Raw genomic sequence first — 22,881 nt, 5'->3', positions numbered from 1 at the left:
ATAGAAAAAGCATGGGAGAAGTCAAAGGGATAACTTGGGCATCTCAATTCAGGCAATACAGGAAAACAAACACGAAATGTTATAGAAGGGGAAGAAAACAGAATAAAAACAAGCATTGGCATAGCCAATAGGTCTTGCTTTTGGGACCCTATAAGTACTTAGGTATGCAGCACAATATCCTTAGTGCAACAACACCAACTGTTGCATGACTAAGCACCCCCTGTGCTCTGTTGTCCCTCTCCCGCCGTTTTTTCCCCGGGTTTTCCCTGGGTTTCCCCCCGCCGCTAAGCCCCTGCTGCCCCGCCCCCTTCACTCCCATTGGCCGTCCCGCTCCCACCTCCCAGCTGCTCCTCCCTCCCTCCCTCTGCCCTCATATGGAGGCCGCGAAGCGGTGGTAGAGAGCGACCTTTGACCCTGTCACCAGGCAGGTCGCTCCCCCCATCCGCCACGCAGCCCCCTGTGGGTTGAACCTCCGTTGCCGCTTTTGTCGCCTGACTGCTCGCTCCCTTTTTTATTCTGTGCCCCTGTGTTTTGCTTTCTGTACCCCTGTGCTCTGTTGTCCCTCTCCCGCCGTCTTTTCCCGCCGTTTTTTCCCCGGGTTTTCCCCCGCCGCTGAGCCCCTGCGGCCCGCCCCCTTCACTCCCATTGGCCGCCCCGCTCCCACCTCCCAGCTGCTCCTCCCTCCCTCTGCCCTCATATGGAGGCCGCGAAGCGGGCGCTCAGCGGACGCACACAGCGGGCGCGCCAAAGGTGCGACTAAGGCAAGCCCGTCTGCGCCTGGACCGCACCCAGCGCCAGAACCCCTGGACCTCGCACCCCTCGCAACGCCAGACTGCACTACGACGCAAGCACCCTCCACGCACTCAACACCAGACGAGACCACCCCTGCTACCGGAACTGCAGATTCACCAGCATAAACCCTCCACACCACCAGCCAGAGAACCTAACCACCTCCGCTGCATCCTCCTCAACACCCGCTCCGCTCGCAAGCACGCCATCGAACTCTGGGACCTCCTAGACTCCACCGCCCCCGACGTCGCCTTCCTGGCGGAGACCTGGCTGAACGCCACCTCAGCACCAGACATCGCCATAGCCATCCCACAGGGCTACAAGCTCTCCCGCAGAGACCGCACCAACGGAGTGGGAGGAGGAATCGCCATCATCCACAAAGACTCCATCAAAATCTCAACGAACACCGATGACACCCTCACCACCGCCGAGCACATGCACTTCCAGATCCACACCGACCCCAACACCACCCTCAGAGGAACTCTCATCTACAGACCTCCCGGACCCCGCCCACAGTTCAGTGACACCATCGCCGACCTCGTCAGCACCCACGCCCTCGCTTCCACGGACTACATCCTCCTCGGGGACCTGAACTTCCACCTCGAGAACAACAACGACGCCAACTCCACTGCCCTGATCGCCAACCTCGGACTCAAACAGCTCGTAACGACACCTACTCACGCCGCTGGACACACGCTCGACCCCATCTTCTCCGCAAGCCCCCACGTCTCCTTCAACCACACCACCGAACCACACTGGACCGACCACAGATGCGTCCACTTCACCTTCAGAAAACCCACCACACACCACCGCACCCAACAGCTACCACGCCGCTGCTGGGGCAAGGTCACCGAGGACCAACTGACTACCGCCCTCGCCCTGAGACCACCCACCGACCCCACCGACCCAGACACCGCCGCGAACAACCTAACACAGTGGATCAACGACTGCGCCAACACCCTCGCCCCTCTCAAGACCTCTACAACCAACCACACCAACAAGAAAGCCGCCTTGTTCACCGAGGACCTCCGGATCTCCAAGCACACCTGTCAGAAGCTGGAGAAGAAATGGGTCCACGACCGAACACCAGACAAACACACAGCCCTCAAGAGCGCCACCCGCAGACACCACCAACTCATCAGGACCGCCAAGAAGACCGCCTTCAAGGACCGCCTAGACAACAACGCACACAACACCAAAGAGCTCTTCAGCATCGTGAAATAACTCTCCAACCCCAGCTCCAACACCAACGACATCCCGCCATCTCAAGACCTGTGCGACTCCCTGGCCACCTTCTTCCACCGCAAGATCACCGACATCCACAACAGCTTCAACTCCGCACCCACCACGAATCCACCACCCCTGCGACTACCACTCGCACCAGTCGCCTGACCGTCTGGTCCAGAACCAGCGACGAAGACACCATCAAAACCATGAACTCTATCCACTCCGGACCACCATCGGACCCCTGCCCTCACCACATCTTCAACAAAGCCAGCGCAACCATCGCGCCCCACCTCCGGAAAACAATCAACTGTTCCTTCGAGACAGCAACCTTCCCAGAAAGCTGGAAGCACGCCGAGATCAACGCCCTTTTGAAGAAGCCCAAGGCGGACCCCAAGGACCTCAAGAACTTCAGGCCCATCTCCCTGCTCCCTTTCCCGGCGAAAGTGACCGAGAAGATTGTCAACAAACAGCTGACCCGCTACCTCGAAGTTAACAACATCCTGGACCCTTCCCAATCCGGTTTTCGCAGCAACCAAAGCACCGAGACCACCCTCATCGCCGCCACTGACGCCATCCGGACCCTGATGGACAAAGAAGAAACAGCCGCCCTCATCCTCCTGGACCTATCAGCAGCCTTTGACACGGTCTGCCACCGCACCCTATCAGCACGCCTCCATGACGCCGGTATCCAAGAGAAGGCCCTGGCCTGGACCACATCCTTCCTCTCCGGCAGAACCCAGAGCATCCGCCTCCCACCCTTCCGCTCCAAAACCACCTAGATCATCTGCGGAGACCCACAGGGATCCTCCCTCAGCCCGACGCTGTTCAATATCTACATGGCCCCCCTCGCCCACGTCACACGACAACACAACCTCAACATCATCTCCTACGCCGACGACACCCAGCTGATCATATCCCTCACCGAAGATCCCCACACCGCCAAAGCTAACCTCCACAGAGGAATGATGGCCGTAGCCGACTGGATGAAGGACAGCAGACTGAAGCTGAACTCAGACAAGACAGAGGTCCACATTCTCGGACCCACCCCATCACCCTGGGACGACTCTTGGTGGCCCACGTCACTAGGCACAGCCCCGGAACCCACGGACCACGCACGCAACCTGGGGGTCATCCTCGACTCCACTCTCTCCATGACCAGGCAAGTCAACGCCGTCTCCGCTTCCTGCTTCAACACCCTCCGTATGCTCCGCAGGATCTTCAAATGGATCCCCCTCGACACGAGAAAAACCGTTACCCAGGCCCTCATCACCAACAGACTCGACTACGGGAACGCCCTCTACTCAGGAACTACAAACAAGCTCCTGAGACGACTCCCAACGCATCCAGAACGCCTCGGCCCGACTCATCCTCGACGTCCCCCGCCGCAGCCACATCACACTCCACCTGAGAGGCCTGCACTGGCTCCCCGTCAACAAAAGGATCACCTTCAAGCTCCTGATCCACGCACACAAAGCACTGCAAAACACCGGACCCACCTAACTCAACAACCGACTCAGCTTCCACACCCCAACCCGAAGCCTCCGCTCAGCCAACCTCGCCCTCGCCACAGTCCCTCGCATCCGAAAAACCACCGCCGGCGGCAGATCCTTCTCCTACCTCGCCGCCAAGACCTGGAACACTCTGCCCACCATCCTACGACAGACCCAGGACCTGCTGGCCTTCAGAAGACTCCTCAAGACCTGGCTCTTCGACCAGTAGCAGCACCCCCCTCCCCAGCGCCTTGAGACCCTCTCGGGTATGTAGTGCGCTTTACAAATGCAGTGATTGATTGATTGATTAGAAGGTCCCAAAAGCGAGACCTATTGGCTATGCAGATGGCAGCACCGCAAAAGTGAAAGCAATCACGGCGCCGCGAAAGTGAAAGTAATCGTGGCTGTAAGGGTGCCCGCGAGATACAGAGAGCGGATACATGGAGAAACTGAGTATGTCCTGTTTTAATATTCCCGGATGCATTATGGGGCAGTGCAATTTCATCTCAATGCACTTACTTAGCCAATTCTACTCAATTTGCATCATCTGATGACATTTTGCAGCACCGGGTGTGTCATTAAGCACTGAGAATTGTTTTATGAAGTAGTCCTGCGTTGGAACCGGTCATATGTTACATCAACATAGGTAGAGATTTAGCAAATCCCATTTAAAGGGACTGAAAATAATATAAAACGAAATATATGCACTCTCAGCCCCATAGCTCCTATAGACAGGAGGCTCTTGCCGTACAAAGACACTTAGGAGCCCATATATTCCTAACAATGAAGGACACTGCGCGTAGAGGCTGAAAAATCGATTTTACATGCACAAAAAAATATTTATTTACTTAAGTGAACTTCAGTAACACGGAGGGGTCCAGCATGAGCGGGGGATTAAAAGAGATGAAACAGACAGATTTCTAATGCGCCTTGTTCCCTTCGTAATCAGCTTATGTTGTGGTGGGAAGAGGGCGCCTGTCAGCTGAGATCATGCAAAGCTGCCCCCAGTGTGTGAACAGAGGACGTGCGGGCACGAGCGTGAAAGGGTGGGGGGGTCACAAAAACGTGAGGATGGGGAAGGGCGGAAGAGGCGGTATTAAAGTGTTTCTAGATCAGCACTGGGAATGAGGAAGAAGGGCGGGGCTATGAGGATAGCAAAGCAGCACATGGACAGGAAGAGGCGCGAGGAGATGGAATGGGCGGGTCTAGAATGTAGAGCAGCTCGCGGGCAGAAGAAGGGGAAACAGAGGGGATTGAAGGAGGCAGGGTTATAGCAGTAGACAGACCACGGAGAAGAGTGGGGCGGGATTAGAGTGATAGAGCAGTACACAATCATGGGGGAGAAGAGAGAACGGGGTGCAACTGTTTGTTCGTTTTCCGAGTCTAACTGAAGTGCTGTAATGACGAGTGTAGGGTCAGTCATGCTTGGTCTGTTGTTCCTTTGTTGTTTCCCAGCCGGCGGTTGTCAAGCGTTAGATTGTGAAGGTGAGCGGATCTGTGCTGCTTGCTTTGTGTAGACAACGACGCACTCTGAACTACCCCTTACACACTGACAATCCCTCATCGCGATCACTCTAAAAGCGAAAGTGATCGTGATCACAATGACGCACGCTAGGGATGCGCGTGCAGCAGCGTGGGGAGGGGTATGGTGATGAAGGCTGGCGCGGAAAGCCAGATGGCTGGGCGAGAAGGGAGGGGGGAATGCGGGGAGCAGGTGTGCGCGTGCATGCCATCGTGCACTGTAGCTTGTCCCCAGCACAAAAATGTGGGTAGCACTTTCTAAACCCACCTACTAAATGTCTCGCCAGACCAGCGCATGCGCTGGATCAGGCGAGACCTAAAAAGAGGGTAAACAGAAGTGAGTAATGAGCTCAGATCTACGAGATACAGTAATGAGCTCAGATCTAAGAGACCCCGGTGGAAATATGTGTGCAATAACAAATTTTACAAAATTGGTACTGACAACCTACGGAATGTAATCCATGACATAGAATTTGTTACAACGCTTTTGATAAACAAAGTTCCCCAAAATAGATTTCACCAATGACCACTTTCATCCAGATTACATAGAACCATGCAATCACATTCGTTCACATTGATTATTTTTGCATATGAAATGTATGCCTCATTTGGACGTTTCTTTGCTCAAAGAAAGAGCAGGTCTATTCTATTTGCTTAAAAGAAACTTTACTAATCTACCCCCAGAACTAGGAACCCAAATATGCCTCTTTCCCCTCTTCTGAGAGCATTCTCCACTTAGCTCCCAACCACCCTCACATCAAACCTATATGCTTTAGCTGGTGTACCTTACCTGAATTACAAAACTACATCCCAGTCTCAGCATCCCACACACCTTACTTACCATACTTGATTTGTGCAATATCTCCAACGACCAGTTCGGACACTGGGATTTGTATCACTTGTCCCTTGCGGATGACAGTAAACTTCTGCTCCTGCTCGATGCGGCTCTGGAGACCCCGGAACTGTTTCTCTTTGCTCCAGTCATTGAAGGCTGTGACAAGCACCACGATGATCACAGAGAAAAGGATGGCAGCCCCCTCAATCCAGCCAGCCTGTGCTTCACCCTCATCTTCCACGCCGGACGATGTCTGGCCACACACTGTCAGGGTAAAAGATGAAATTCACAAAAAGTGCAAAAGTATGAAGTCACTAAAGACATCTGTTCTCTTCTCTCTCAAGACCAACCTCCCCCCGTCCCCTATTTGGAGAGGTGTGGATTTGCAAAAGATGGGCAACTAAGGCCCAAGAATACAAGGGCCGACACAGATCCACACTTTGATGGAATTCTGAACTTTGTTCATTGCACACGCTGTCTCTTTCACAGGCAAAGTTCCGTAAGTTTGCTGGTTCAAGCTGAACTAAATTTATGAAACTGTAAGTATCTCCTGTAGGACCAATACAAACAGTATGCAGATATTGTAACGATGTCCCAAAGATGCACGCAAAAATATGTATGAAATGAGCGCAGAAATGTGAAAAACGCAGTGTGTTGCACTGCTGTCCCAGACCTAATATAGAGCTATGCATGATAGTATTAGTACCAGGGGCGAGTCCTCCGTTATGGCGGAGGAGCATCGCCCCACTGCTGAAAGCCAGCAGAGGCAAACGTGGATTTTTTGTTTTATAATAAAACAATTTTATTATCCTTTTTTTCCACTGAGCCACAGCCAGCCAGAGTAGGGCAATCCTTCGCTATAGGGAGAAGTAATGGGCACTGCTAAGTACGCATGTCGGTTTGGACAGCCGTCTTAGGACGGCCAAACCGACATCCACTCTTAGCCTTTCTCCAACCCAGGCTGTGTTACACAGCCGGGTGGAGAACAGTCCCAGGCTCCCTGGCACTGTCTGAGTGCCAAACCAAGCTGTTAAAACCAATCCCAGCGCTTTTCTCATGGTGGGTAATAGCATTCCTAGGCTGATAGAAGCGTTGGGATTGGCATTTGAGAGCCTGCACAGTGTGCACCAGCCCTGGACAGCCAGAGTTGAGGGTCTGGAGAGAGGAGCAAGGTGGCGGCCTCCACAGAGGCAGGTAAATACAATTTTATACTTTTTAATTTTGTCTTCCGTGCTTTATTTTTTGTATTTCCACCTTCCACTGCCCTACGACTTAACAATGCAAGCAGCCACCACTGATTACTTCAAGCGAGCAGCACAGATAAATCACTTTGAAAAATAGAGGATGGATGGATACATAAATTTAGAAGTATATACGTATATATTTTTTCATGATGTCCTAAATAACATGCACACCATCTTTTCAAATTATAATAAAAGTACTTCATGTCAGATTAATTACAGATTATTTGCGCACCAACAGTTTTACAATGGCAATTACATGATTAACCCCTTCGATGCTCATGACGGAGCGGTTCCGTCATGAGCATTGGTTGGGCTGTGCTTATGACGGAACCGCTCCGTCATGAGCACAGCCCCTGGGGGAAGCGCTGGCGCTCCCCCCCTGGGGGCTTGATTTTTTAACCACTTGGGGGGTTGGCAGCGGAAGAGTTTCCGCTGCCACCCCCGAGCCCCCCCACGACAACAGCGCGCGCCAACGTCATCAGGAAGCGTTGGATGCGCTGGAATTCATTTTTTCCAGCGCATCCAACGAACGAGGTAGGTGTTTGCCTCCGGTGGAGGGGGGGGGGGGGCGGAATTGGGATGCCTTGAGGCATTGGGGGAGAGGAAAGAGTATTTCCTCTCCCCTGATGTCTCAATGCTGGGCATTCCTGCTTCACGATCGCGCACAGCGTCGCGATCGTGGAGCAGGGATGCCCCACTAGACACCAGGGATGTCTTTTCTAGTGTTAGGGAGCGACCCCTTGGGCAAGGGTCGCTTCCTGGGGGCCAAAAGTTTTATTAAGACTTTTCTGCCCCCCCTGGGGGCAGATCGGTTGATTATGTAGCTGTTTCTGCTCCCAGGGGGGGCAGAAAAGCCCACTAGACACCAGGGATGTTATATTTTGAGTAAAGGAAGCGACCCCTTGGGCAAGGGTCGCTTCCTGGGGGCCAACATTTTTATTAAGACTTATCTGGCCCCCTGGGGGCAGATCGGTCGTTTTTGTAGCCGTTTCTGCTCCCAGGGGGGGGGGGGGGGGGCAAAAAATCCCACTAGACACCAGGGATGTTATTTTTTGAGTAAAGGAAGCGACCCCTTGGGCAAGGGTTGCTTCCTGGGGGCCCAATTATTTATCAAGACTTTTCTGCCCCCCCCGGGGGCAGATCGGTCTTGTGTGTAGCCGTTTCTGGTCCCTAGGGGGGCAGAAAAGCCCACTAGACACCAGGGAATTAGATTTTAAAAAAATGGAAGTGACCCCTTGGGCAAGGGTCGCTTCCAGCGGGCAATTTTTTATAATATGTATTTGGACCCCCCGCCCCTGGACAGATTAGCCTGTTTTTTTTTCCTGCTGTTTTCTGCCCCACCTGGCACACAACCCATTTGACCATTTGGGTAGTAACATAGCATATTATAATGTTTATTGTTATATTTTTTGTGAATTGTAATGTTTTTTTTTTTTTACTTGTTTGTTCTAGGTGAAGGCTTTTGCTCTTTCCAGTTTACGGTTTCGTTACTGGTGGTTCTGCTGTTTGTGTAGTTTGGTAAGAGACTTTTTTTTGGACAATGTAAATGTGTTTGATTTCTCTGCATGAATTTTTTTTGATGCAAATGGTGTAATAATAGCAGTATGTTTGGTTTTTGAGTATCAAAAACTGTTTGCATTTGTGCTCGATGTGTATTTTGTTGTCTTGTGAGTAATTTTTTTTTTTTCTTCTTTCTAGTTGGATATCGTTGGTTTTTGATTTGTCACCGCAGAGTAGGTTCTGGTGAGTGTAGCTGTCTCTTGTAATTGAATTGTATAGTTTTTGAGTACATTGATCTTTGTGATAAAGGTACACATTTCTTTACTTACTTGGTTTGCACATTGTTGGTTGTTGTTGACTTGTTTGTGCAGTCTTCTATCTTAGTAAGTATAATGGCTAGCCGCAGGATTACTGCTCAGCAGGTTGTTGGTTTGCTTTTTGAGTCTTCCTCTGACCATGGTTCAGAGACTGACTCTGCATCTGAGGCAGAGGAGGCAGGGGACGATTCTGGCAGTGAGTTTTCTCTCCATATGGAGTCATCGGATGATGAAGATACTCTTAGTGCGGATGAAGTGCCTGTGTTAGAGGAGGAGACCGATGTGCCGATAGTGCGGCAAGAGGCATCTGGGCTGCAGCCTGGGGCTGCAAGGCTTCCCGTTGGTGTAGTGCGGCAAGAGGCTTCTGGGCTGCAGCCTGGGGCTGCAAGGCTTCCCGAAGGTGTAGTGCGGCAAGAGGCATCTGGGCTGCAGGCTGGGGCTGCAAGGTTTCCTTTTGAAAGTGATGACCTCTGGGTTGCCCCTGGCATGGTGCAGCCGGCATTGCCAGACTTTACTGGTGTTCCAGGGTGTAGAGTGAATTTCGAAAACTTTTTGCCAATACATTTTTTTCAGTTGTTTATGGACGATGTGTTTTTGGCAGAGATTGTTGAGCAGACTATGTATGCCGAACAGTTTTTGAGGGACAACAGTGCCAGTCTTAAGCCACACTCTAGAGCTTCCCGGTGGACTCCCACAAATCTTGAAGAGATGAAGAAGTTCTTGGGTTTAACTTTTTTGATGGGCTTGCTAAGGAAGCCATCAATGTCTTGATATTGGTCTAGCAGTCCCTTGATGGCATCGTCTATTTTTCCGGCAGTCATGAGTCGTGACAGGTATTTGCTTCTGCTTCGGATGATGCATTTTGTTGATAATGGTTTAGCGTTGCCACGAGATCACCCCGAGTGTGACCGTCTTTTTAAGATTAGGCCTGTCCTTGATCACTTTGTTGATCGATTTTCTGAGATCTATGCTCCTGGGAAAGAAATTGCAGTGGATGAGTCTTTGGTGTTGTTCAAGGGCCGCTTGGTTTTTAGGCAATACATTCCTAGTAAGAGGGCACGCTATGCAATAAAGCTGTATATGCTGTGTGACAGTAGGACTGGATATATCTCTAATTTCAGGGTGTACACCGGTAAGGAATCCAGGATTAACCCCCCTGGTTGTCCGTCCACTTTTGGAGTGACTGAGAAAATTGTTTGGGAACTTGGTAGAGGATTTTTTAACAAAGGCCACCATTTATATGTAGATAACTTCTACACTGGTGTGCGGTTGTTCAGGGAATTGGCCAAAGTGGACACTGTTGCTTGTGGCACAATCCGCTCTAACCGTAAAGGTTTCCCAAAAGAACTTGTTTGTCAAAATCTTGTGCGGGGACAGTGCAGTGCGTTGCGTTGCGTTGCGAGGAGCTTCTTGCTGTGAAGTTTTCAGACAGGAGAGATGTCTACATGCTGACTACCATCCATGATGAAAGCACTGCACCTGTGACTGTTTGGGGTCAGGTCGCTGAAGCGCGCAAACCTGTGTGCATTTTAGACTATAATGGGCACATGGGTGGTGTTGACAGAGTAGATCAGAGGTTGGAACCTTACGCTGCTCTTCGCAAGGCTTACACTTGGTACAAGAAGTTGGCTATCCATCTTTTCCACTTGGCAACGTTTAATGCTTTTGTTGTGTTCCAGGATTCTTGCCCTGAGTCAAAGATGACTTTTGCTAAGTTTCAGGAGTCTGTAATAGGCAGCCTTGTTGTAGTGGAACAGGCAAGTGTTCCTAGAGTTGGAGTGGTGGAGGATGGTGCAATGTATTTAATTGCTGATTTTGTGTTTGTAGATTTGTATCTATTAGCGATTTGTTTGTGTTTTTATTTTTGTCTATAAATATCCTAAATGTGATGGCGGTGTGTGGAGGCTGGCGCTTGGCTGTTGGTGTGGGTGGACTGGCACTTGGTTGGCGGTGTGCGTGGAATGGTGCTTGGCTGGCGGTGTGCGTGGACTGGTACTTGGCTGGTGGTGTGCGTGGACTGGCGGTGTGCGTGGACTGGTGGTGTGCGTGGACTGGAGCTTGGCTGGCGGTGTGCGTGGAATGGTGCTTGGCTGGCGGTGTGCGTGGACTGGTACTTGGCTGGCAGTGTGCGTGGACTGGAGCTTGGCTGGCGGTGTGCGTGGAATGGTGCTTGGCTGGCGTTGTGCGTGGACTGGTACTTGGCTGGCGATGTGCGTGGACTGGTGCTTGGCTGGTGGTGTCTGTGGACTGGAGCTTGGCTGGCGGTGTGCGTGGATTGGCGATTGGCTGTCGATGTGCCTGGACTGGCGATTGGCTGGCGGTGTGCCTGGACTGGCACTTGGCTAGCGGTGTGCGTGGACTGGTGTTTGGCTAGCGGTGTGCGTGGACTGGCGCTGTGCTAGCGGTGTGCGTGAACTGGCGCGCGGCTGGCTGTGTGTGAGTAGTGACTTTCTGCTGGTCACTACACACACTGCTAGCTGAGTGCCACTCCACGCAATCCATCAGCCTGTGTAGTTGCTGTGTCAGGATTGTGGGCGTGTGAAAGTGATGGGCCCTTGAATGGCGCTGTGTGCTGGTGTGAGTTTTGTTATGTGATGGGCCCGCGGCTGGCGGTGTGAATGGTTTTGTATGTCTCACACGTATGAAAGGTGTATGAATGGCCTGTAAAGAGGTTGGTGCCTTGTCGTGGCTTTACAGCTCACGAGCTGTGAGTCAATGGTTCAGTTTCTCGCCTTTTCAATTATTAACAGTGCATTTCATTTTTGTGAAATCACTTGCTAATACAATTGTATATACTGGACCATCACTCACCCTCGTGCCAAATCCAACCAGTATGTGTGTGTGCTTGAGGATTAGATGGCTGTGCATTAATATTTGTCTTTCTGAAGCAGGGTGTACCTTGTCCCTTTTTGTGAATTTTGTAATGTGTTGCTTTTGTGCCTGGTGGTGTGAATGGTCTTGTTTGTATCACGTATGAAAGGTGTGTGAATGGCCTGTAAAGTGGTTGGTGCCTTGACGTGGCTTTACAGCTCACGAGCTGCGAGTCATTGGTTTGGTTTTTTGTGCATTTAATTATTGACAGTGCATTTCATTTTTGTGAAATCTCTTGTTAATAAAATTTAATACACTGAACCATGACTTGCCCTCGTGCCAAATCCAACCAGTATGTGTGTGTGTTTGAGGAATAGATGGTTGTGCAGGAATCTTTGTCTTTAGTTTCTCTGCCAAGGTGTACTTGCCATGTAAGAATAACCCACCAACTGTAGATATTGTCGAAAACCCATGGGAGTTCATGGTGATGTCTCTCTTGTGAATTCAAAAAGTTTTTTTATCCCCAATGTCCTGCAAACCTCAAAATGCAATATTGTTCCAAAATTCTCACGCTGTAGAAACAAACCAATAATTATGTCTAAACAATCTGGTTTTGCAAGGGGGGGGTCACTTGGGTTTTTGGCACGGTGCTCGGCGGCCATCTAGGGAAACCTACCAAACCCACACATTTCTGAAAACTAGACACCCTGCGGCTTCCAGGGAGGTATGGCTTGCGTGGATCCCCCAACGTTTCCTTACCCAGAATCCCCTGCAAACCTCAATTTTAGCTGAAAAATTCACTTTTTTCACACATTTTGGTGTGGGAAAGTTGTGGCATCACCGGGCTCACACAAATTTAGCACCACCCAGCGTTCCCCCTGGTCTCCCGGTAAAAATGGTGCCTCACTTGTGTGGGAGGCCCAAGTACCCGCGACAGGCAAGGGCCCAAACATTTTTTTGATAGGCAATGTTGATTTCGCCTCACAACGTTTTGAGCCCTTGCCTGCCGCGGGTACTTGGGCCTCCCACACAAGCTAAAATTGAGGTTTGCAGGGGATTCTGGGTAAGGAAACGTTGGGGGATCCACGCAAGCCATACCTCCCTGGAAGCCGCCGGGTGTCTAGCTTTCGGAAATGTATGGGTTTGGTAGGTTTCCCTAGATGGCCGCCGAGCACCGGGCCAAAAACCGAAGTGACCCCCCTTGCAAAACAAGGTTGTTTTGCGATAGGCCATTTTGATGTCGCCTCACGACGTTTTGGGCCCTTGCCTGCCGCGGGTACTTGGGCTTCCCACACAAGTGAGGCACCGTTTTTACCGGGAGACCTGGGGGAACGCTGGGTGGTGGTAAATTTGTGTGAGCCCGGTGATGCCACAACTTTCCCACACCAAAATGTGTGAAAAAAGTGATTTTTTTCAGCTAAAATTGAGGTTTGCAGGGGATTCTGGGTAAGGAAACGTTGGGGGATCCACACAAGCCATACCTCCCTGAAAGCCCCCGGGTGTCTAGCTTTCAGAAATGTATGGGTTTGGTAGGTTTCCCTATGTGCCGGCAGAGTTAGGGTTCAAAAACTACAGCTATGCACTTTGCCAAAAAAGGGTCATTTTTCACTGGAAAATTGAGGTGTGACCACGTTGCGTTTTGCGCCGTTTTCTGTCGCGGGCACTAGGCCGACCCGCACAAGTGAGGTACCATTTTTCTCGTAGGACTTTGGGAAACACGGGGTGGGTGGAAATTTGTGGATCCACGCAGATTCCAGAACTTCCCACCACAGAAATGTGGGGAAAAAGTTTTTTTTTTTGTCAAGTTCTAGGTTTGCAAGGGATTCTGCGTAACAGATCATGGTGGGAGGCAGTCAAGTCACCCCATCCTGGATTCCCCTGGGTGTCTAGTTTTCAAAAATGTATAGGTTTGCTAGGTTTCACAAGGTGCCGGCAGAGCTAGGGTTCAAAAACTACAGCTAGGCACTTTGCCAAAAAAGGCTCAATTTTCACTACGAAATTGAGGTGTGACCACATTGCGTTTTGTGCAATTTCCTGTTGCGGGCAGTAGGCCAACCTGCACAAGTGAGGTACCATTTTTCTCGTAAGACTTTGGGCAACACGGGGTGGGTGGAAATTTATGGATCCACGCAGATTCCAGAACTTTCCACCACAGAAATGTGGGGAAAAAGTGTTTTGTCAATTTTTAGGTTTGCAAGGGATTCTGGTTAACAGATCATGGTAGGAGGCAGTCAAGTCACCCCATCCTGGATTCCCCTGGGTGTCTACTTTTAAAAAATGTATAGGTTTGCTAGGTTTCCCTAGGCGCCGGCAGAGCTAGGGTTCAAAAACTACAGCTAGACTCTTCGCAAAAAATGTGTAAATTTTCATTGTGAAAATGTGGTGTGTTCACGTTAGGTTTTGAGCGACTTCCTGTCGTGGGCACTATGCCTACCCACACAAGTGAGGTACCATTTTTATCGGGAGACTTAGGGTAGTTCAGATTTGTAAAGCAACTGTTATTACCTATTGATTTTTGATGCATTTCTCCATTCCAAATGAGACATTGTGTAAAAAAAAAAGTCATTTTGAAAAATGACCAATAATTCTCATGCTAGTATGAGTATTCCCAATTTCGAAAATGTGCAAATATGCACGGTTTCTAAACTCTGTAATTTGTTCCCATTTCAGAAATATATAGGTGTCTTTCATACCGATTTTTCCATGTATACATTTTCCCACAATAATTGCTATGTACCCGGAACATAATAAAAATCCATTACAAAATGCTGCTCAGTTTTTTACTCTGGGTTCGTTGGGCTCTTGGTGAACCTACAAGTCCTATATATCCTCACGACCAGGAAGGTCCAGCAGATGTAACGGTACATTGCTTTGAAAGAGATGTCATAATTAGAAGAAGTTACAGGTGAAAACGTTGACACAAAAGGCTGCTTTTTTCAACTAATTTTCAATTTTTCCTATATTTAACTATTAGTTTCTATAAAGAAACCTTGATGGATCTACACAAATGACCCCTTGCTGAATTCAGAATTTTGTCTACTTTTCAAAAATGTATAGCTTTCCAGGATCCATTATTGCTTTTGTATCCATTTCTACCATTAACTGGAAGGAGGTTGAAAGCACAAAAAATAGCAAAAATAGGGTATGTCCCAGAAGAACAAGTTACTTACCTTTGGTAACGCTTTTTCTGGTGGATACAGTATCTGCCCGTGGATTCCTCACCTTGTGAATATCCCCTGCGCCAGCAACATTCGGAAACTTTTGTAGCAGTCCACGCCGATGAGGTAGAAGACGACGTCACAGAGGAACGGCTCCGCTCGCGACTCCGCTGACGTCACCGGCTCCATAAGAGGACCTCGTCGGCGTGATGACGTCAGTTCCGGCACTTTTTTCCGTGCCTTCGAGGCACACGAACGGACCAACAGCAATATATACACAGTATACACAGTACATGATATGCAAAGCAACACACACAGTGTGAAGAATAATTAGAAAGGCAAAAGAATAACACAATGCCTTTGACAGTAACAAATACAATTTGAAACACCATCAATAGAATTGTAGGTATAGAAGGATGGACAACGGGGAGGCGGGTGGGTCAGTGAGGAATCCACAGGCAGATACTGTATCCACCAGAAAAAGCGTTACCAAAGGTAAGTAACTTGTTCTTCTGATGGATACATCTGCCAGTGGATTCCTCACCTTGTGAATAGATTCCCACAGCAGTCCCCACTCCCGGAGGAGGGTGTCCACCCTTCTATACCAAAAAGTCCTGAAGGACGGAACGAGCAAAGTGTCCGTCCCTCCTCACCTCGTTGTCCAAGCAATAATGTTTTGCGAAGGTGTGGAGGGAGGCCCAAGTTGCCGCCCTACAAATGTCCTCCACAGGAACACCCCTAGACAAAGCATAAGTGGAAGATTTTGCTCTAGTGGAATGAGCTCTTAAACCCTCTGGAGGTTCCTTACCCGCCAAAGAGTAGCATATCTTGATGCACAAGACAATCCATCTGGAAAGGGTGCGCTTGTGCACCGCTCGACCTTTTCTGCAGCCAACAAAGCCCACGAAGAGCTGGTCATCAACCCTGAAGTCCTTTGTCCTGTCAAGGTAGAAGCTCACCGCCCTCTTAGGGTCCAAGCGGTGAAGTCTCTCTTCCTCCTTGGAAGGGTGAGGGGGAGGATAGAAGGTAGGGAGGGTAATGGATTGCCCCAGATGGAAAGGAGTTACCACCTTAGGCAAAAATGCAGCCCTGGTCCTGAGTACCATTCGTTCAGCATGAATGGTCAAAAACGGGGGTTTTGAACAAAGAGCTTGAAGCTCACTTACCCTCCTTGCCGAGGTAATTGCAATGAGGAAAACTGTCTTAAAAGACAACAGTCTCAAGGGACACTTGTGCAAGGGCACGAATGGAGAACCCATAAGATAAGTCAAGACAAGGTTTAAATCCCATTGAGGCACAATAAAGGGAGTAGGAGGAAACCTGTTTGTGAGACCCTTAAGAAATCTAAGAACAATAGGTGATTTGAATAATGACAGCTGATCCGGCAAGCAAAGGAAAGCCGACAAAGCCGATAAGTATCCCTTCACAGTGGCCACAGCATAGCCTTGCTGAGCAAGAGAAAGGGCAAACTGTAGAATGTTAGACAGACGAGCCTTTAAAGGATCAATTGACTTCTCTCCACACCAAAGTACAAATTTAGACCACCTTTAGGAATATATAGATTTGGTGGAATGACGTCTGGCAGACAAAATTACATCCACCAAGTCAGGCGGGAGAGAAAAAGAACTCAGGTTGCCCTGTTCAATCTCCAGGCATGAAGGTGTAAGCTCTGGAGGTGGGGGTGTAGAACCTGCCCCTCCGACTGCGAGAGGAGGTCTGCCCTCAGAGGGAGACGGAGCGGAGGGCACGAGGAGAGGTGGAGAAGATCTGTATACCACACCCTTCTTGGCCAATCCGGGGCGATCAAAATGACTTGGGCCAGGTCTTGGCGAATCTTCCTCAGAACCCGAGGAATCAAGGGTATGGGAGGAAACGCGTAAAGGAGTCGTGAGCTCCAACTCAACTGAAACGCGTCCCCCAGCGCTCCCTGCATCGGATACTGGAGACTGCAGAATGACGGGCAGTGAGCATTCCCTTGAGTGGCGAACAGGTCCACCCGAGGAGTTCCCCACATCCGAAAGACGTGACGAACTACCTCCGGATGAAGCCTCCACTCGTGGTCGGCGGAGAACTGCCGACTGAGACTGTCCGCACGAACGTGCAGCACCCCGGCCAGATGACTAGCCATCAGACAAATCTGATGGTCCTGAACCCAGGACCATAGACGCAGGGCTTCTCTGCAGAGACAAAGAGACCCCACTCCTCCCGTTTGTTTATATACCACATCGCGGTAGTGTTGTCCGTCAGGACTTGAACAGACTGACCGCGAAGGGAAGGGAGGAAGGCCTTGAGTGCTAAACGAATTGCCCTCAATTCCAAAAGGTTGATGTGAAGCAACCTTTCCTCTGGAGACCAAAGACCCTTGATCTCCAGATCCCCCAGATGAGCACCCCACCCTAAGGTGGATGCATCCGTTATCACCGTGGCCAACGATGGAGGTAGATGAAGGAGCTTCCCTTGAGACAGGTTGCCCTCCACGCTCCACCAGGACAGATCCGCTGCAGCTTCTCTGGAGATCCTCACAGACTCCCTGAGATCTCCTTTGTGCTGATACCACTGCTTGCGGAGGCACCACTGTAGCGCCCTCATGTGCCAGCGTGCATGGTTGACCAACAGGATGCAGGAAGCGAACAGACCGAGCAGGCGAAGGACCTTCAGAACTGGAACGACCGCTCCGTTGTAAAATAAAGGAATCATTTCCTGTATGTCGAGAATCCTTTGAGGAGGAGGGAATGCTCGACAAACAGTAGTGTCCAGTACCGCACCTATGAACAGGTTGCGCTGAGAGGGCACCAGGTGAGATTTGGGCACGTTTATCGAAAAACCCAATTTGTACAACAGCTGAGTTGTATCCTGCAGATGACGTAGCACCTTCTCTGGCGACTCCGCCTTGATCAGCCAGTCGTCCAAATAAGGGAAAACTGAGATCCCAGACCTTCTGAGATGGGCTGCCACCACTGCCATCACCTTCGTGAAGACTCGAGGTGCCGAAGTAAGACCAAACGGGAGGACCGCAAACTGATAATGTTGCGACCCTACCGTAAACCGGAGATACTTCCTGTGCGACTTCAGGATGGGGAAGTGAAAATACGCATCCTGCAAGTCGAGCGACACCATCCAGTCCTCCTGATTCAGCGCTTGAAGAACCTGAGCAAGGGTGAGCATCTTGAACTTCTCTTGCATTAGAAAAAGATTAAAGATTCTGAGGTCCAATATCGGACGCAATCTGCCGTCCTTTTTCGGAATCAGAAAATACCGGGAGTAGCATCCCCGACCCCTCTCCTGCTCTGGAACCACCTCTATCGCACCTTTTTGAAATAGCTTCAGGACTTCCTCCTGTAGAAGAAGACGGTGGTCCTCAGAGCAAGCCCCTTGACAAGGAGGGTAATTTGGAGGGAATTCCCGAAAGGGAAGGGCGTACCCATTTTCTACAAGATCCAGAACCCAGAGATCTGTAGGTACAGACTCCCAATCTTGTAGAAAATGGGTAAGCCGGCCCCCCACAGGACCAGCATGATCTGGAATGGTGGATCTAGGGCTGCTTTGCGGTGGTGGGAGGGGCTGAGGAGGGGGAAGAGGAGGAGGAGAGTTGACGGCCACATGTGCGACCCCTGATTCTGCCTCTGAAACCTCTAGACGAGGAACCTTGCAGCTGCTATTGCTGCTGCTGGGTCTGTCTATAGGATCGAAAGGATGTCCTTCCGATCCTTCTGTACCTTTTAAAAGACCCCCTCGACTGAGATTGCAGGCCCAGAGATTTAGCCGTCGCCTTGCTCTCTTTGAAACGCTCCAGAGCAGCATCTACCTTTTTACCAAACAGGCCAGATCCATCAAATGGCAGGTCCAAAAGAGTCGATTGCACATCCTGTGAACACTCCGAAGAACTTAACCATGCACTCCTTCTGGTGGCGACAGAAGATCCCATGATCCTCGCCACTGAATCCGCCGTGTCCAGTCCACTTTGGCTCACCTGGAGTGCAGCCGCCTGGGCATCAGTCAAGATCTCATTGAATCCAGCCCTATCCTCCTCAGACAGTTTCGGCGCCAGCTTCTTAGCAGAATCCATAAGCGCATGCACATAGCGTCCTAGAAGACAAGTGGCGTTCGTTGACTTCAAGGCCATGCTGGCTGATGAAAATACCTTTTTTGCCGATTGGTCCAGCTTTTTAGCCTCTCTGTTCCCCAGAACCTGAGGAAAAGCACCCTTGGACTTTCCTGAACAAGCTGCCTGAATCACCAGGCTCTCAGGTGAAGGATGTGACGTTAAAAACTCAGGGTCCCCTGGGGTTGCCCTATATCTCCTAGCAACCGTCTTAGAGACCGCAGGAGCAGAAAAGGGCTTACGCCACACCTCTAACACAGGGTCCATAATAGCCTCATTAAAAGGAAGCAATGGCTCTGAAGCTGCCGTAGGAGAATGTAATACCTCAGTTAAAATGTTCGATTTAAACTCCGTAGTTGGTAACTGGAGATCAAGCAGTTCTGCAGCCTTCCTGATAACTGCATGATAAGGAGCAACGTCCTTAGAGGGTTCGTCCGATGGTGGAGTAATCTCCCGCTCAGGAGACAAATCCAACCCACTAGCTTCCTTAAGCTCCTCAAATACTTCATATGATTCTACCAATTCTCCTTCCTCTGCTTACTCCAGAAGGTACCTCCGCTCATCAACAACCCTCTGAGCCTCCCTTCTGAATCCGTATCATCGGCGTCGGCGGCGCCGTGTACGAATCCGACGGCACCGGCGCCGAGCGTGGATCTGCAGGAGCCGCCGGCGTCAAACGAGGTCGAGCCGGAGCCGGTGAGGATGGAAGCGGCGTCGACGTCCTCGGCGCCGGTAGATGCCAAGACGGCGTCGCTGGAAAGAACGGCATGAAAGGGGCCTGTGGATATACTTGCGGCACCCCTAAATTAAACGCCATTGGACCCATCGGACCCGCATGTGCACCAGTGGTGTACATGGCTCTAGCGAACACCCCGTACATAGCATTTAAATAATGCGAGGGGTCCTGACCTGGTCCAGGGTAAGCAGGGTACTGGTCAGGCATCACCGGACTCGGGCCAACCGGCGCCGACGGTGGAGCGGCGTCGCAGGCTCACCCGGGACTTGAAGTTCTTCAACCGGGGCCGGAGATGGAGCCGGAGATGATACCGGCGCCGGAGATGGAACCGGCGTCGGAGTCTGAGCCGGAACCGGTGAAGCCGGAGTCAAGGAAGCCACTGGCGATGAAGGACCAGGAGGTGAATCAGGCACAGGAGAAGGAGAAACAGAGTCCTTCCGGCGTCGAGTTGGTGATTTCGACTTCGGAGCCGAGCTCTTGTCCGAATGGTGTCGAGACGAGTGTCTTCTCTTCTTCTTATGCTTCTTGGCTCGAGATGCATGCCCCGAAGTCGATTTCGACACCGACCTCGATCGAGACCTCGACCTCCTTCTTCCTCTCTTCTCCTTCATTTTTGCAATGAAGAGCTTCGCTTCCCGTTCCTTAAGAGCCTTCGTGCTCATCTTGGGGCAGCTGGAACAGCCATCCACGTCGTGGTCTGATGACAAACACCACACACAGTCCTCCGGAGGATCTGTGATCGACATGTGCTTGCCACACTCACAGCAAGAATCCAGACTTCCTTGTCGACATTCTCGAGAAAGAACAGAGAAAATCTAGATAATACACAAAGTAACAACGATGCTAACAACAGCGATTCACAAAATCCGTTGGCTTCGATGGCGTGGAAAAAAGGGAACTGACGTCATCACGCCGACGAGGTCCTCTTATGGAGCCGGTGACGTCAGCGGAGACGTTCCTCTGTGACGTCGTCTTCGACCTCATCGGTGTGGACTGCTACAAAAGTTTCTGAATGTTGCTGGTGCAGGGGATATTCACAAGGTGAGGAATCCACTGGCAGATGTATCCATCAGAAAAATGCCAAAACTGTGTAAAAAATGTTGGAATTCTGACAAAAATCTGTCATTCCCTAAAAGCTGGAGAAATGGTGATTTCAGCCCCACAAACCCTTTTTGATACCATTTGCAGAGAAAAACCCAGACGCTTTCATTTGCAGCCAGTTTTTCCCATTTTTCACAAAAAAAACAAAATTTTGCTGTATTTTGACTAATTTCTGGGAACCCTCTAGGAGAATCCACAAACTCTGGGTACCTTTAGAATCCCCATGATGTTGGAAGAAAAGGACGCAAATTTGGCGTGGATACCTAATGTGGTCAAAAAGTTACAGGGGCCTAAGCGCGCACTACCCCAAATAGCCCAAAAAAGGCTTAGCACAGGAGGGGAAAAGGCCTAGCAGCGAAGGGGTTAATGGCACTCATTGTTTAAAGTTGAACAATTCTGCATATCAAAACTATCATTAAAAACTTAATTATTATTGATTGGATTCGAAAATGATGTAGGCCAACCTAAATGTTAATTTTAAATGCAATTCAAATTGTATAGGAAACTGAGTAGAGAGTTTCATCTTGTCTCTGCGAAAACAAAAAACTTGTAAAGACCTGTAAGGGGCCTGAAGTTTACTGCTTCCACTTGTGGAAATGTGCCTTTTTAGGGGCCCTTACCCTTAGCTTGTCCACGGGTCCTTAAACCAACAAAATAGAGATTGGCACTGAAGCTGGAATTCAAAATAACAAGTTTATTAATCACTCAGGAGTGGGACTACATCAATACAGCACACTCAAGTGCTGCAGGAGGTGGTACATGGAATGCAGAAACCATGGGCCTTTTATACACAGTTTGTTGCAGAGTAAGCATATAGACTCAAATAGAAGGTAAAAGCATACACAGGAATAGCTATCGACTAACATGGGCAGATGGACACCACTTAGTCAGCAAAGTGGGAGGGGAGATAAAACTGCTTACATCAGTAAGACATGGTGGACAGTTATATTCTCCAAAAGGTGCATTCTAGCAGCTACAGGCCTTTCTGAGCTCATACATTGGTCCGACTCAGCACAGAAGGAGTTAACTAAAGCTGACACAAGGCTAACAAAATGGATGCTGCAAACAAGATGGCTTCATCTCATGTGAACAGCAATTATTTTTGATTTCCACAGACGGCCCTTTTAGCAATAGCTGAAGACATCTCTACGATTTGGAAGGAGCATGGAAGTTATCCTGCACATCTATTCTCATAAATTCATTAATTTCCTGATCAATTGCTAGGTGGGCATTTACATTCTTGGAATTTTGTTTAGTCGGTAAACATGAGGTACAGGTAGAAATACAAAGGGAACAGAGCATCGGACCACATTGGATACATAGGCAACAGGTGAAAAGAATCGCAAAAAATATACATAGGGCTGACAATATGTTCCAGCCCCATACAGTAAACATAGTTCATAGCCATCCAGTCAAAGTCCATGTCCCTGAATCCTGATGGATTTCAGTGGCTATCTTGTGCATCTTAGTAATAGCTTCAAAAACTGAAGGGGCGTGGTCAGGGATATACACACAGCAGCTGCTCCCAATGATGCGACATGCTCCACCATGGTCGGCCAGGATGACGTCAAGGAACATCCTGTTTTGGAGCGCCACAATTCTTGCAATTTGTAGTTCTTCTGTGATATTTCCAAGTGCCATTGCTGTCTGATTGGTTACAGCCTCTACAATACGTGTTAAGCGCCTTATCTTTCTGTTTAAGGCCACACCAACAAAGAAGAACAGTCCCAAATTAAAGTCAATGTACTGCTGTAATTCAGTATCAGTTTTATCCACCTCATCGTTGTTTATTGTCCTCTTGAATCTATTTTTGGAAATGTCATTAAACAGGTTATAGTCTTTATGGTAGGATGCAGGTGCCAAGAACACAGGTGGTCGCAAAAAGGACACATAGCAGCTACCTGACCAACCAATAGGTAGATGGTAATAACCTTTATTTCCACAAATGAAATAGGTGTTATGTGAGGACAAAAAACTGCTATTGTTCATTCCAGTAATGTTCAGCAATAAGGTACAGTCACTTTTTCTCACAGGGATATTGTCAATACTG

At 49.7% G+C, this 22,881-nt stretch overlaps 1 protein-coding gene across 8 annotated transcripts in view; it reads right to left on the bottom strand.

Moving 5' to 3' along the window:
* Positions 1-22,881, bottom strand: part of LOC146871815 (plasma membrane calcium-transporting ATPase 4-like) — a 1,579,909-nt gene that overhangs the window by 553,196 nt on the left and 1,003,832 nt on the right. For all 8 annotated transcript variants that reach the window (XM_085651731.1, XM_085651670.1, XM_085651690.1 and 5 more), the window contains exon 5: positions 5,869-6,126. In XM_085651731.1, coding sequence (XP_085507857.1) covers positions 5,869-6,126 — 258 coding nt within the window. The remainder of the gene's footprint in view (positions 1-5,868; positions 6,127-22,881) is intronic.

Source organism: Triturus cristatus, chromosome 1_1, assembly GCF_964204655.1.
Source record: "Triturus cristatus chromosome 1_1, aTriCri1.1, whole genome shotgun sequence".
NCBI classification, from domain to species: domain Eukaryota; kingdom Metazoa; phylum Chordata; class Amphibia; order Caudata; family Salamandridae; genus Triturus; species Triturus cristatus.
Note: the sequence above shows the minus strand (reverse complement) of the source record. Positions and strands in the feature narration are given on the sequence as shown.